General features: G+C 37.9%; 1 protein-coding gene across 1 annotated transcript in view; it reads left to right on the forward strand.

Moving 5' to 3' along the window:
• Positions 1 to 2,330, forward strand: part of Cpr (Cytochrome P450 reductase) — a 64,454-nt gene extending 62,124 nt beyond the window's left edge. The window contains exon 14 of the mRNA XM_076189363.1: positions 215 to 2,330. Within this exon, the coding sequence (XP_076045478.1) occupies positions 215 to 359 (145 nt within the window). The 3' untranslated portion in view covers positions 360 to 2,330. The remainder of the gene's footprint in view (positions 1 to 214) is intronic.
• Positions 2,331 to 16,441: the final 14,111 nt, after the last annotated feature.

Raw genomic sequence — 16,441 nt, forward strand, 5'->3', positions numbered from 1 at the left:
AAGTGGTAAAGAATCAACAAAAAGCCTTTCCTATGTCATGTCACCTTTTGTTTTGGGTAATGGCTTTGTAGATGTGTGTGTGTGTGTGTATATATATATATATATATATATATATATATATATATACATATATATATATATATATATATATATATATATATATATTAAAAAAAAAAAACAACACTGTCTTATGATGGTTAATTTTTCTTTACAGTGATGCAAAGAGCATGGCAAGGGATGTTCATAGTATAATCATCAAGATCTGCCAAACAGAGGGAGGAATGAGTGATAGTGAGGCAGAAACATATGTCAAAAAAATGGTCACACAGAAGAGGTATTCCTCTGATGTCTGGAGCTAAAACTGGAACCATGAGTGGATGTTATCAGCGGTAGTTGATCTGTCCACTTGCAGTTATTCTAGTTATAATCAATCAGCACAAAAAGGACTTTAATTGTCTGGAGAAATTATAGTACAAGAGGAGTTATAGCCTTCTGTAGGATGTTCTGTCAAGCATAATGAATTAGCTCCGTGATTCAGGCTGTATTGGCATTTTCCCAGATTGTTAACAAAATGCTGGCTCTGGAACATGCATCCAGATCAGTACGAAGTACTACCTGTCTCTATATTGGTTGTTAAAAAGGATGTCATTCCATTATAGTGGGATGTATATGGAGCAATGTAACAAGTTACTGAAAGTCATCCAGATCACATTATGCTGGCAAATTGCATCCACAGGTAGAACTGTTAAGACACTTCTTTGCAGATCTTTGTCAGTGTGGCAGCATGCTGTAAAAGAGTTGTTACCTCTTCTTATGTAGAGTAGCCTATTCAGATTTTACCACTATTTGAAATCCATACTGAATAGCAGAAGGAAGCAAAATAGGAAATGTGGCGCTTGGCCCTCAAGCCAAAAATTTCATAAATCAATCAGTCAAAATAGGAAATTTATCTCTGTGAAGATATAGATTATTTTTTATAGGCCTGATTTTTTTTTTTTTTTAGACATTTGTATCGTGTAATCATTCATTCCTTAGTTGTATCCAGATATATGATACATCTCAGTAGTTTTACTGATTTTTTAAGTCAAATGAATTTAGAAAATCAAATGTAGTCATAGTTTACATCCAAGAGGTGCACTTCATATACTCAATAGTGAATGATTTTTATTCATGAATGTATAATTATATTTAACATGTAGGATATCTATGTTAAAATATTTGTTGAAATATTGATAAGCTCATTTTATATGCAAAAGTTTGCATGAGTATTTTATTTACTTTTCCTATACAGATGTCTCTATAATCCTTTTCCAAACCAGCCCTCTTCAGCTCTTAATTGTTTCATCACAGAGATTCTTATTGAACTTGCTAAAATGGTTAAGGCTACTCAAAACTGGTTTGCCTCATAGGATGGTGATACTTCCTTCAAGGTATAAGCTTTCATGATATGCAAGTTATTCACAAGACAAATTTTTTATGAGTTTGGAGTGGTGTTTATGTATTGGAAGGTAGTGGAGTGAAATGTCAAGTTTAAGCTCAAGCTGAAAGAGCTGAAATTACAGACTAAAGTTATACCTGCAAAGAGCTAATGTTTTAGCAAAAAGATCATTGTTTATGTATATGCAATATCTAGTTTTTATTTTCATTCTCTACTGCTATCTATGACCTACCATTCTCACTTTTTATGACCAATCATGTGAGATATATACTATTTTTTACAGAATTATTTTGCTGTTTAGAAATGGGTTAGCTTTCAAAGCATCATTTCACATTTACGGATACTCTATATTAATTGTAAAGTAATTCAAGAATTCATGACCTACATTTTTATGTAGGCTAACGAGCAAAGTATCACTTCTTTAAATTCAGATTTTGCGTAAGGATGTCAAAAATGAGATTTTAAAAGATGCAGATATTTGTTTTCTGCATTGGGAATGTGATTTTCACTGGTAAAAGATTGTAGCTGGTAGATAGCATTTGTTATTTTATTTTTATTTTTATACTAAAAAGATATTTATTGGTGTCTCTAAGAGACTAGATCACTTGTGTATATTTATTACCGTCTCAAGGAGATGGACCTCCCCCTCTTGTCATGCCAGCAGAGAATCCAGGAAACATGGATCATTTTATAGACCAAAAATCATCTAAATCATCTAAAGAGACTTTGATTACATTAGTGGGGAGAAAGGGCTTGACTGGTTTATATCTGTCTGCAGAAGTTCCAGAAGCTTGATTCCCTACAATATCCACTGAGACTTCAGTGATTGCAGGAAATACTCATGCAAACTCGAATGTGTTCCTTCTCCCTTAAAAAAAAATATATATATGTTGAAATCTATCCTTGATGATACAGGCTGAACATAGAGTAATGTGATGAGGTATCTGTAACAAAAGGGGTAACGAGTTCCCTAAATATGGGAAAGCATAGATGCTCATTTTGAGTGAATTCATTAGAATATTAGCATAGCCTATTCTACACAGAACCACCTCAGATAAGTCTATCATCTACATATTAAAACCCTTCCAAATACTCGTAGTTGAACAGAGAATTGGTTTGTAATATTTTTGTGCTAATAAACGAAGATGAAATAGCTAATGTAAATAGTAAACATTTGAAACTTGCAGGTATGTGATGTTACTGGGATGTGTTAATTGCTTGCTAAGTTTATACAGTATTAAAGAAAAGAACACTGGACTAAATTCAGTGGTGACTAAATTGTAAAATTCATTTTTTTCTACATTAAAGAGAAGTTAATGCACTTATAGAGAGTTAGATGGGTTTCAAGAGGCCATCAAGCTCCCTCATAAGTCTTCAGCAGAAACCATTTCAGTAAAATTTGTAAGCCAGAAAATCTTCAGAAATCATACAACTTTATCCCAGCTGGCTATTAACCTATTAAGGAATGTTGTTGCTAGTGCCGGGCAGTTTATTAAGCTATGAGGTCCCCACTTCTGAATAGACAAAGAATTTTATTCTTCATATCACTAAAAAGTAGTATTTAATTGGGAAGATCTCCATTCCTGTATAGGTTAACTAATATATATAGAGTACTGTAATACTAGTAATATAAAAAAATGGTTTGCTAAAGATCAGTGATGTATGAGATAATGCATATAATCAGGCTTGCTTTTGCATATCTCCTGCCAGCTGCAAAGTATCAGCATGTTTATACAGACTAGGGATACATTTATGGACAGCCATGCAAACATTGTTTGGTATTAGTCTAGTAATCAGCTGCACCCTGACCATGGGAAGTTTGAGCTTAGGTCTTTGTGCAGGTCAGTTTTCATGTGATCATTGTTGTAGATCAAAAGACTTTATATTCATGTGACCTTTTGTGTAGGTTAGAAAGACTTGTGATTTTTGTCACCTTTTGTGATGAGCTTTGAAATGGGACCTTTGTGGAGGTCGGAAGAGCGCTTGGTAATCATGTGACATTTTGTATAGTTCAGAAGAGTATACAATTTTCATACAACCTTTTGCATAGGCCAGAAAAAAATTGCATAAAACCTTTTGTGGGAGTCAGGCAAACATGATATCCTGTGACCTATTGTCTTCTTGAATTTCTCTATCATGTACTTACTCTCGCATCCTCTTCAATTTTTGTTATCCTAGGCTACCTCTGTCTATTTATCCCATCCCTGGTATCTTGCTCTCCCCTCTCTTTTTTTTGTTTTGTTTTTTTCCCTCCCTTTTGCTTTCTTGCTCTCCCTCTTTGTCCTGCTCTCTTTCTTCCTCTTTTTCTCTGTATTCTTCCCTTCACCTACTCCCAATTTTCATCCTCCAGTTCTCTTTACTTCTCCCATTCCCCTTTCTCTTTCTTGTTTCCTTCTTCCTTTCCCTCTTCCATTCCTTTTTCCTCCTCCCTTTCCCTTGTTCATTTGCTTTTTTATCTCCCTTTCCCTTTTCCCTCTCCCAGACCCCTTTCCTCTTCCTTATCTCTCCCTCTCCCATTCCTCCTTCTGTTCCTTATCACTTACCCCTTTCCTTTTCCCTTCTCATTCCACTTTTCCTTCCGTTTCGTTTACTACTTCCCTTCCTCATTCTTATTTTCTCATCTCCATCCTTATCCTCAGTCCCCTCACCTTCCATTTCTAAACTCGTTCATCCCACTCCTTTATTCCCGCTTGGGGTATATGGAAAGTACATGCCAGTGGTGGCCCTACAACAACAAGACAGAAGAGAGTGCCATAGAATGTAACATGGCAAAATGGGTGCCTACTGAAGCCTCTTTGCTCAAAATTATCCAATACATCACCACCACCTAGAAGGTGCAGCTCCATGGGACTGGTACCTGGTCTTTGGCCCAAGTTCACTCACACTAACATATTTCAATAATCTTATTTATTATATTAGACAGGGAGAGCAGAGGACCAGTGACTGTTCTTCATCTGCTGATGATTAGTGATATAGGAACAAAACCAGGCCATTACATGTGAAAAATGCCACAGACATATCACAGGTGCACACACGGCAATACTCTGCAATAGTTGCCGTTCACAGATCCACGTTAGTTCCACTACACTTGAATATCGTAGTGCACTAAAGTCTGAAACTGTTGTTCCAGCACCTGGACCCACATAAAGAATTACCCCAGTGCATGACAATGTGAATATACATACATATACCAAAGGCTTTTTCCCCCTTACAAGGGAGGTAGCCAAGAAGAAAAAGGCATAAAAACCAATCCCACCCATTCCATCCCTAATACACTCCACCAATGTGAATATACTCCTGATAAACAGAAAAAAACATACAGAACTTCAAGCATTTCTAAACAAACACTACATACACATAGTGATGCTGAAGACACAGCTCTCACCATAGTCCATAATGCCACCATACTCAAACCACAACTACATTTAGAGAAGACCAATCACAACACGAAGATGGACAAGTGACACTGATATTTGGAAGAATATAGTTCTCTAGCAAAACAAGAGAAATTAACAATTGGTAATAGACCAGACACTGGAGATAATCACCATGTACACACAAATAAACAGAACAATATATCACCAACATTTACATACCACAAACTTTATCAAGATCCATGGGTTACAACCTCAACTCTGATCATTTAGCATCATAAATCCCATCCTGGGTGGTGGCATGAATGTTTGTCATTGCACATTGCTAAATACCCAAACTACAGACCAAAGAGGAAATACAGTCCAAAATCAGTTTCCTACCCTAACACACTGAACTCCAATGATCATCCAATAAAACCCCTTCTCAACTTGTCCAACAGGTAGTATCTTCAGACATTTCAATGTGCACACCCATACTCCACCCACACACAATTTGGGAAGACAGAATATGTTGAGGATATAGAAATATACTTGGAAGCTTGGACATAATCCAGTACAGTAGTGACCCTTTTACAGAACTACAGGACATTTTTTTTTCTCACATGGAGATTGACAACTGCTCCCCTCTTTTCCTATCACTTGGTGACACAGAAGTAGTTCCACACCAATAGAATACAGTCTAAAGTTTTTTCCTAGAGAGATCTGTGAGTGTGCTCAAAGACTGTTGCTAGCTGTTGTGTGTTGTCCACTCAGTGCTCAGGGCAACAAAACACACACAATCAAACAAGTTAACAAACAAACACACCCTGGGTTAAGGAAGTGACTTGGGTAAGAAATGACATTTCTATTAGATCTGCTATTTATCAAAGAGCCAGACATTATTACCTTGTTGAACTACCTTTGCCCCATGGGATAAAAGTGACCATGTAACAATTGAATTTCAGCTAGTAGATGAGTAAAAACAAGGAATGAATTATATAGGCAAGGGAATTTGAGGAAGGCAGACTTCTCAGGCTTGAAGAAAATCTTTGTAGAATCACTAGGAGTAATTCATGAATACCATCAGAACCATGAGGAAATGGGAACTCTTTCTTTACATCTAAAAGCAGGAAGTGAACAAATATGTGCCAAAGATTAGTGGAAGGAAGAAGTGGAAACAAGAAAAATCGGGAGATGGCTTGGGTAAAATGAAGGAAAAGCAATAAAAGAAAGGAAATTGATAAACAAGCTTGAAATGACGATGCAAATGTCTGAAGGGAGGAGGAAAGTGATTTTGTAAAGGGTGATGTAGATATATACAGAGATGAACCAAAACAGTTTTACAGGTTTATTAATAGTAAATTGAGACTTGGGGAAAGAAATCAAGCTAATTGTGGGTGGTGAGTTCATTGAGGTTTCCGTTCAGGCAGAACTGAAAGTTTCCAATATGTCCTTACAAAGGAGAGCAGTTTTTTTTAGAGGAAAGTGAGGTAAGCAAAAATGAAGGATTAGAGGATATAAATGTTAAAGTGAGGGAAGCAATCTTCTGGAATCATTGGTTGTTACAAAAGCTTCAGGACTTGAAGGGATTTCAAACTGGATACTAGAAGAGAACAACTGTCAGACATCATTCACAGTCTTTGTATATTCTTTAAAAGAAGGAATAGTGCTGCATGACTGGAAAGGCTAGTGTACCAATTCACAAAGGTAAAAGTGAGGAAGCACCACAAAACTTTTGGCTGGTATCATTAGCCAACACAATAGTGAAATTGTGAAAGAACAGTCAGTCATATCTTGAAGAGATGAACATTCTGATAGTTTGGCTTTAGATCTGGGATGTCTTGTGTTAAACCTTTTAAGCTTTAACTTGAGAGTGATCAATGTGCTGCAAGAGGGCTAGGTGGACTGTGTGTACTTCAATAGAGAGGCTTTTCAATAAAGTACTCACAATTATCTAAATGGAAATTTGAGCATACTGGAGGTCTAAAAGGCAAACTAGAATGGATGAAAGATTTCTTGAAGGGAAGGTATGTGAGGACAGTAGTAAAGGATAAGATGGCAGGATGGAGAGTAGTGACCAGTGAAGTCCCACAAGGTTCAGTGTTAGCATTGCTATCATAGATGTTTCTCATCTATAAAATTGACATGCTGGAAGGACAAAATATGCCAACCTATTTACAGATGATGCAAAAATCATGAAGAGTGAAAAAGAGGAGTCAATGCTATTGCAAAAAGATGTAAACAGTATTTTTGCATGGAGCCAAGAATACATACATATACCAAGGCTTTTTCCCCCTTACATGGGAGGTAGCCAAAAAGGAAAAGGTATAAAATCATTCCCACTCATTCCATCCCTAAATACACTCCACACCCTCCCTCTTATCTTAGCACCTCTTAGATGACAGGTCATCCCTACACCTTGTCCACTGCCCTGGGTCAGAAGCAGTGTCGCAAGACACAGCATGTCCACAGCAAGGCTGCTTCATTAAATCTGCGACCCCCCATGCATAAAAGAAGATGGGGAGAAATCCCTTTGGGCTGCATCAAATTTTGCTCACACATACTACCTCATCCCCCATCCCCGCCCATTCCACCTCATGCATCACAACATCATCACCCCTGTCTTCTGTCCTCTCCTGTCCTTCCTCAACAAACATTCCCCTCTTTCCCAAAGCCCCCTTCACCCCATCCATCCACCTCATCCTAGGACGTCCCCTCATGTTCACTCCACATCTGCCTTCCATACCTCTTTAACTAGTCTTTCTTCACTCATTCTTTCCATGTGTCCAAACCATCCTAATACTCTTTCATCAACCCTATCTCCCAACTCCCTTTCCACCCCTGTTCTCCTCACCTCCTCATTTCTCACTCTATCTAGCCTAGTAACCCCCATCATACTTCTCAGACACCTCATCTCAAACACATTCAAACTCCTTCTCTTTTCCTCTCTTATGTTCCATGTTTCTGCCCCATACACAATCACTCCTTCATATAGTCTCCTCTTAGCATCCATTCCCAAATGTCTATTCCTCATTACACTCTTCAATCCACCAAGGCATTTATTTGCTTCTCTCAATCTACATTCTACCTCCACCTTCTCTCCACCTTTTCCTGCCACATTTGCACCCAAGTATCTAAAACTATCCACTTCCTCCAGTCGCTCTCCCTTTATGCTCACTTCCAGTCTACTGCCACTTTCACCCCTTGTACATCTCATCACCTTACTTTTACCCACATTTATCTTTAGCTTTCTTCTATCACATACTCTCCCAAACTCTGTCACCAACTTCCTCAATCCCTCCTCCGATCCTGCCACAAGCGCAGTGTTGTCCGCAAACAACAGCTGGCTCACCTCCCACTTTTCTCCATTTTCTTTAACCATCTCCAGTCCCTGACCCATTACCCTTGCATTTACCTCTTGCACTACCCCATCCTAGTATAAGTTGAACAGCCAGCCAAGAATAGAAAATAAAATTCAATATAAAAAAATTCAGACACATGTATTGCAGAAGATTGAATTTGCCATGAGCAGGATAGAATACAAAGGAAAAAAAAAAAAAACTGGTTTCCATTCTGGCAGATAAAACACAAGGTGGGACTAAAAGCAATGGGTCTGCCAACTTTGAAAAATTTAAGAGATGTGAATACAGTATTTAGATCGCCTAAGGGGATAAACCACATGGACAGATATTAAAACAGATAGCTATGCAAACATATTTGCTAATAATGCAAAGATCATGAGGTTATGAAATGAGGAGGATTGTATAATGTTGTAAAGGTACCTGGCTAAAGTATACAAGTAGAGTCAGGAGTGGAAAATTAAATTTAACACAAATGCAAATTATTGGAAATGGACCAAAACAAGAAAAGACTATTGATGAATTACAAAATGGGAAATAAAATAATAGCAAAAGTAAAGGAGAAAAAGGACCCAGGTATCATAATCAGAGACAACCGATCACCTGAAGAACACATGAGATAAATAACTGGAGAAACCTATAATTTTGACAAATATAAGAGTGGCATTTTATTTCATGGAAAATCATTGAAAGCTTGAGATGGCCCAGACTGGAATACACAGTTATGTGGTCACCATATTTAAAGAAAAACATAAGAAAAATGACATACAAAAAACAGCAGCCAAGATGATCCCTGGTCTAAATGACATGATACACGAGGGAAGATTGAAGAAACTGCGACTTCTGACCTTGGAGGACCAAAGAGAGAGAGGCAACATGATTATTATATTTAAACTGAAAACTGGTTTAAAGAAAGTGGACAGAAAAGAATTACTGATATGAGAAGAAAGATAAACAAAAATGGCAAACAAATGGAAAAAGTCTTAAAAGTCAGGAAGTATACTTTCCACATAGAAATGTAGACATGAGAAATTGCATCCCTGATCCACAATATCCACTTCTAATGAATACTTAGCAGTTAGGAATGACAATATGTAACATAAAATTGGACTCAACAAATACATGCAGCATATTCTTCAAGTAAAACAAAAGGAACTAAATAAACTAACAGATACCATAACTGAAATAATCACAATGTAAACACAAGTATTTATAAATAACTCAACACATCAGCTGCCTGGGGCTACATTCATGAACTCCAACCACTCAACTCACCAACAAAACACATACTGGCAGGTGATCTGAACATGTAACACCCAATTTGGCAAAATACAAACAGCAGACCTAAGAGGAAGCAATACTAAAACAGCTCTCCAACCTAAACATACTGAATTCCAACAACCACCCTACTAGGAATCTGCCTTAACATAATACACACCCACTTTCTCTGATATTGTGCTCACCACACCTCCAAATACAGGCTACATGGAAAACCATACATAACTTCCTTTCAGACAACTTTTTAAGAAAGAACATCATAGAACTAGAAAGAAAATGCAATGTACATACAAGAGAACATTCATATACTAAAAGCAAATTGGTAAGAATAAATAAAGGAAATAGAAGTGAGCATAGAAACTGTTGACATGACTAGTATCTATCAAGAGAGTTGTGGAAGGGATAGCAGTATCTATTCAGAGGGTCATCAAGAGAAATGTTACAAGAGACAACAACAAAAATACAACCCAAGCTACACACAAAATAACCACAAAAAAAAAGAATGGAAGAAAAAATTGGAACAAGAAAAAGACTAAAATAAACAATTGCATTAAAAAAATACTATATACTAGAAAACAGACTAATGTGGAGGACTACAGGAAAATAAAATAAAATATAAACCTAACCCCTGCCCACAAAGCATGTTGGAATAACCCAATGAAAAACACCATCACTAACATAAAATAGGAAAATAACCAAAGATAAGTTGAGCATACACCAGGAGGTGTGTAGCTATGACCAAAGCAGTTGTCTTTGTCCCATGTGTTTGGATTATTTGGGCAGGTAACAGTCACTGCTAAAAATCAGAGAGAAGTACGGGACTTGAACTTGTGACACAGAAGATTTGAGACCTGCATACTTCTAATTACATCAATACAAAAACTCAAACTAGACACTGTGCCATCCTCTTTCTCCAACAGAGATGTAGAAGAGATAGTAAAAAAAAAAAAAAAATGCACTTAATGCCTAGATGAGATCTCAAACATTCATCTAGAACACTTTGGCCCAAATGCAATAAAGGCCTTTACCAATTCATTCAACCACTGGATGTACGGCAAAATTTCAACAATCTGGAAAAAATCCATCGTGCCCATGCTAAAGCATATCGTCAGAAAACTCAGTATCCTGTCTACCAATCTTTTAATCCACCATATATAAGCTAACATAAAGACTAATAGCAAAAACAATTTACCTCCCCAAACCAACATGTATTCAAAGGAGGCCAGTATACAAATATCATACATGTGCTGCAAGGATTTATAAGAAAATACCACCAGAAAGAACCTTCAAGGTAGCATTTGATAAAGTTCCTAGACAATATCTATATACCAATAGGTTACTTCCCCCTTGTAAGAGATAACCAACTAAGGCATCCACCCATCCCACTCCCATCTGTTATCTTAGGTCCTTGTGGATGAAGGGCATCCCTGCCCAGGTGCCTTATCAGCTCTTATAATTCAGTTCTCTTAGTACCTTATATTTTCCCATACCCCCATCGTTTTTCCCTTCCATCGCACTCATCTTCCTAGTTCCTCACACTAGCACAATCAACATCTCCCTAACCTTCTCCATATTCAACATTTCTCTGAAATACTCCACTGGTTCTCCCCATACTGCCTTCATTTCCATTAACATAATTTTGTCCATCTGCACCTTTTACTTTTTCCCTCTACCTGACTCACTCCCCTTCACATACTATAAAAAAAGATGATAATGCCAGACATCTACAATAACAACAAGAAATGGTTAACAAAGTTCTTAGCTGAAAGATAGTGCAGAGTAACCCAAAGCAATCAAATTCCTGGGACTAGAAGATCAAGCTATAAATCCATTGCCCCTGTACTATTGCAGAAGGCCCACTGACTCCAGGAATGCATTATTCAACCTCTTCACAATTGACCTCCCAACTCTAGGTCCAGAACATGTGTATGCAAATGACATGATAAGAACTGGCATAGCAATTTCAAAGTAGTTGCCCAAGTTTACCTTGAGAACCTAGAACACTAGGTTAGAAATGGTAGAATTTGATGTTCCTCCCCAGAAGTTATCAGTAACATTGTTTGCCCCAGCCAATCATGAATCAAAGAAATATTCAACAGAAAAAAATGAATGGTCAAACTTTTCCACTGAGAAAGAACAACAAAATTCTGAACTTTAACATATGACCTTCAGTCCACATGTCAAAGATATTACAGTGAAAATCAACAAGAAAATAAGCATACTAAAATCAGTCTGAAGCATGGGGTGACATCAGAAGGAAACTGATCACTGTCTACAAATAGTTCTTGATAACTATACACAGCTATGCTTCTGCACATTACCCAGTAATCAAGAAAACAGACACTTTAGAAAATATACAATATGAAATATAAAGAGTAACATGATGCATAAAAGAACCAAAATCGTTCCCTTAGTATATTACATGAAAATGATAGGTACATAGTTGTGGAAGATGACAACTGTAAAGGATAAAATGACAAGATAGCAGTGGCCAGTGGTGTTCCACAAGATTTAGTGCTAGCACCTATAATTTCTCATCTATTTCAATGACATGATGGAAGGTACAGCAAGGTATGCCGACCTGTTTGCAGATGACGAAGAAATCAGGAAAAAGAATGAAAAAAAGGGGGTTTGCAGAATATTGCGAAGAGATCTAGACACTATTTTTGCATGTTCCCAAGAATGAAAACTTAATTTCAATACCAATAAATGTAGAATACTGGAAATAGGCATCAGCGGTATGGTCCCCACACTGAGTGAAGGATATAACCAAGACCAAAAGAATACAAAGGGCAGCAACCAAACTACATTCTCAGCCTGACAGATAAACCATATGAGGAGAGACTAAAAGCACTGGGTCTACCAACTTTGAAAGATCGAAGAGCAAGAGGTGACATGATTACAGTGGGTTGCTAAAGGGGATAGACCATATTGACAGGAAATCTCATGATTTGGGGTAGGAGGGCTTTAAGAAATTATGAGAACAAATTAAGAAACTGCATGTCTAAAGGATGTGAAAAGATAGTTTTCCATATAGATGCATCAGTACTTGGAATAAATTAGATGACAGAGCCCAAGCAAGAACAATAAAATAATTCAAATATAGGTATGATAATTGGAAATCAAGAAAACAGGCAAAGTCGGAGTCTTTACATGAATTTTAAGTTAGGTATTGTAAGTTGGATAATAAGGTATGGGATCCCATAAGTATTGCTTCTTTCTTGTATACCACAAATGGGTAAATACAATTAGGTAAAGTAGGTATAGATCAATCCCATTCCATCTCACAAACACAACCAATTGAAAAAAAAAAGTGGTGTACTATTCAACATCTAAAACAACCTACCACACTTTACATGGAAATGCATTAACACTCAGATCTTAAAACAAGGGCTCCAAAAGCAACCACAAACACCTTTTTCCATCAAATCCCTCTAGACCTTATTCTGACAGAAAAATCTCCCAAGAAACACAAACCACACTAGCATGACTGCATTCAGGTAACCCTCCAGCACTAAGAAAGTACCAACACATAAAAGATTTAGTCATTGAAACAAACTGCCTTGGATTCAACCATCACACAAAGGACACTGAACACTTCATCTTATGCTGCCTCATTGCAGCTATACCCAGACAACAATAATATTGCTTCCTTAGTGAACTGTAAGCCAATCCAATAGCCGTTGATAGCTACATGGGAGCTGTAAGAGACCTGTATCAACAGATTGACTGATGAAAGAAATTAAAATTTAAGAAGAACCTAGTGGAAGAGGAACAGAAGGAACAACTATTAATCAAAGACAACAGAAATAAAAAAGAAACAAGAATTTCACATGAACCATGTAAAGTACAATAATAGAAATTGAACTAAGATGAACCTACTACCACACACAAGACAGTAAGAACATATCATTGCAAAATACTATCAAAGCAACAGTGTGATAGCTTACCACTTCTTCAAAATTAATTACAAACCCTCAATACTAGAATACAGAGAAATAAAGCACATGCATAAAGTAGAGCAGGGTACAAAAATCATTTAACTTTTCACCAGCAGACAACAGGAAAGCCACCCATGAATTAAGAAAAACTTGCATGCAGAAAGTCTGGATAAGACTAGGCTAAGCAAATTTGTTGTCTTTGAAAAAGCTCAATGTGTATTGATAACTAAGATATCAGAACTACTCGCAGCAATCTTTGACCATTGGACTTGCAATAAAATACCATCTGTTTGGAAGAGAGCACACAATTCGAATAAAAAGTAAACCATCAGAACCTTCAGCATCATACAGATTTGTGTCAGTCATCACAAATCAAAACTTGTGCATAAAATTATCCTAGCAATAATATAATCAAAATACCTATCACCCTCACCACAATAGTAATGGTGGTAATAGATATAAACTACCAGAACTTTGATGCAATCCCTAGACATGTACTGTATAGGTAGATCATTAAATGTGTATAAGAATGACAAGAATTGATTGACAAACTGGCTGGCAGGAAAAGCAGTGTCTTGGAAGCAACACTTATCAAAGACTGAGAAACTGTGCAGTGGTGTCCCACAAGGAATAATATTGTCACCAATATGTTCAGCCTTTTCACATATGACTTAGCTACCTAGAACCCAAGCCACTTCAGGGAACTGATATAGTATGCATATACAATACAAAACACTGATTACTCTCAAAACTAATATAGTGCAAAATCAGGCACCCCCTGACTTACACCCAGAAGAGAAAGCACTTACAGGACACCAAATTAGCTATACCCTGACTACTCTGGATATGCAGGAACACAAACAACACGGAAATGGCCTGGGAATATACAATGTATGCCTCAGATGCAATCACTGTGCATAGACAGAATATCAAGTTGTCTTACAAGGCCCCACACTCGCCCCTACTCAGCATCACAAAATTCCCCCAAGCAACCTCTTCCTTCTCACCCCCACTCGTCCTCTCAATTTTCCTTGTCCTCATCGTACAACCCCTTGTTCTTTCCCCTCCACGTTCGCAGCTGTCACCGCACTTGACAGGTGTTCGCAACGTTCACTGTATTTATCTGGGAACACGCGCGAACAGAACACCGTAACATTACCCCGTCATATAACAAAAACGCCAGTGTGGACGGGTCCACTTGAAGTCACTGCGTACCCCTCGAATGATTATCCGTTGGGGTTCGCTCCCGGTCCACCAATTGTCGGTTTTTGCGCGTCGCATCAAACAATGTTATAGGTAGAGGTAACAGTGTGTGGACGGGACGTGTGTTCGACGCCTATCAAATTGGTATAGCCGCTTCAGTGAGTCAGTATGAAACTAGTCCCTAAACATAGAAAAACATATAATACAAGTTTTTAGAACAACGTACCACAGGGATCGGTCATGTTCGAGTACACGGAGGAATCACTCAAAGCTATGAAACATGTTTCAAACCATTGGTGAAGTTGTTGTAGTGCCCAAAAACTTGGAACCCCATGTCTGAGTAATTTCTGATCACTGTATTCCATTCATCTTGTGCACAACTGTCTGCCACCATCTTTCCTTTCTCCTCTTCACTGTATGCTAATGTATATAAATATACGCGGCAGCTGCGACAGGTAAATTTGCCATTGTCGGTATAACCTCCAAACACGGACTCCGACAGATCGAAGTGGGGCACATTAGTTTGCGACGCGACGAGGGTCGGTACGGAATCCACATTTCTCTAGCTTGTTATGCGTATCTTCGCCGCGCAACACGACCTTGTTAGATACGTGTTCTGTTCGGGCGTGTGTGCCCGGGTTTAGACTCGCTGTATGTGTAATTCATCGTCCTAGATTTGCCAATTTACTGCTTTCATCGTTGAAAAGTCATGGCAGCCATTCACAACTTTCACTGCATTAGATTCGGTGACAAGTGTCTGCAAGTTTTCACTGTGCTAGTCTCGTCAGCAAGTATTCTCAACTTCCATTGTACTAAAATCGTCGACTGACATCCACAACCTTCACCGTACTAACCTCATTGAGATGTATATGTAATTTATACCGTACCAAACTCGTCGATAAGTATTCGCAACTTTGTACTAATCTCGTCGACTTGGAACTTTGAACGTACTGAACTCGTCGACAAATATCAGCAACTTTAGACATATGTGTCAAAGACAAAGGCTCACGAAGAGCACTGTCAATTATTCACTATGCATACGTACGTGACACCCTAGTTATGTTCTCAGCAGGAACTTGGTGTGTCACTCAATACTATTTCCGCTTGTGTTGATCAATCATGACGCCTATAGTTTCTCTCCAATAACTTGCAACACCATAACAACCTGGGACAGTAACATTTTCCGGGATTACCCATACATTTTTCCAGGAATATGTTGGAATCGCTGTCTGTGTAGTGTGCGTGAAGGAATTTTCATATCGCTACATATTAGAAAACAACGGGAAGAGTCGGCGGATAATTCTCCTAATATGATAAAAAGGCTTCTCGGAAGGTGGAAAATTATCTTGGGGAGGTTTCTTGGGATCACTTCGTAGACCAAATGTCAGCCCTTCAAGCCTGCCTTGGATACAGAGACTGACATTGGGGAAACGAATAAACCCAATGCCCATTACAAGACCACTGTTTGCTGGCCTTGCTTACATAAAGTTGAATTTACACAAATCCACTTCGTTCAGAGGCCGCTATGGGCGTAGTCGAAGACGAGTGTATCTATAACTTTTTGTACTCATGTTTTTCAAATGCCCGTGGTTAATGGAGCTTTGATGTAATGACTAGCGCGTTTGCAACGGAGACGTTAGTGATTAACAAGTGTGTAGGGAATGATTGTAAAAGAGATGGTATTTTTCCGATGTCGTTTTCTTCCTTTAGACCGATTTTATTGATCGTAGTAAACATACAGAAATTGGGTAGAGGAATCGGTAGCAACATGAATGTAGTACTGTGGGCAAAGCCTATGGTAAGAAATAACATTACTTATGTGATTATTATGGATTATTTACAAAGACATTATACATGACGATTGCTGAA

The sequence above is a fragment of the Oratosquilla oratoria genome, chromosome 8, assembly GCF_046742065.1.
Source record: "Oratosquilla oratoria isolate Oo_2021 chromosome 8, ASM4674206v1, whole genome shotgun sequence".
NCBI lineage: Eukaryota > Metazoa > Arthropoda > Malacostraca > Stomatopoda > Squillidae > Oratosquilla > Oratosquilla oratoria.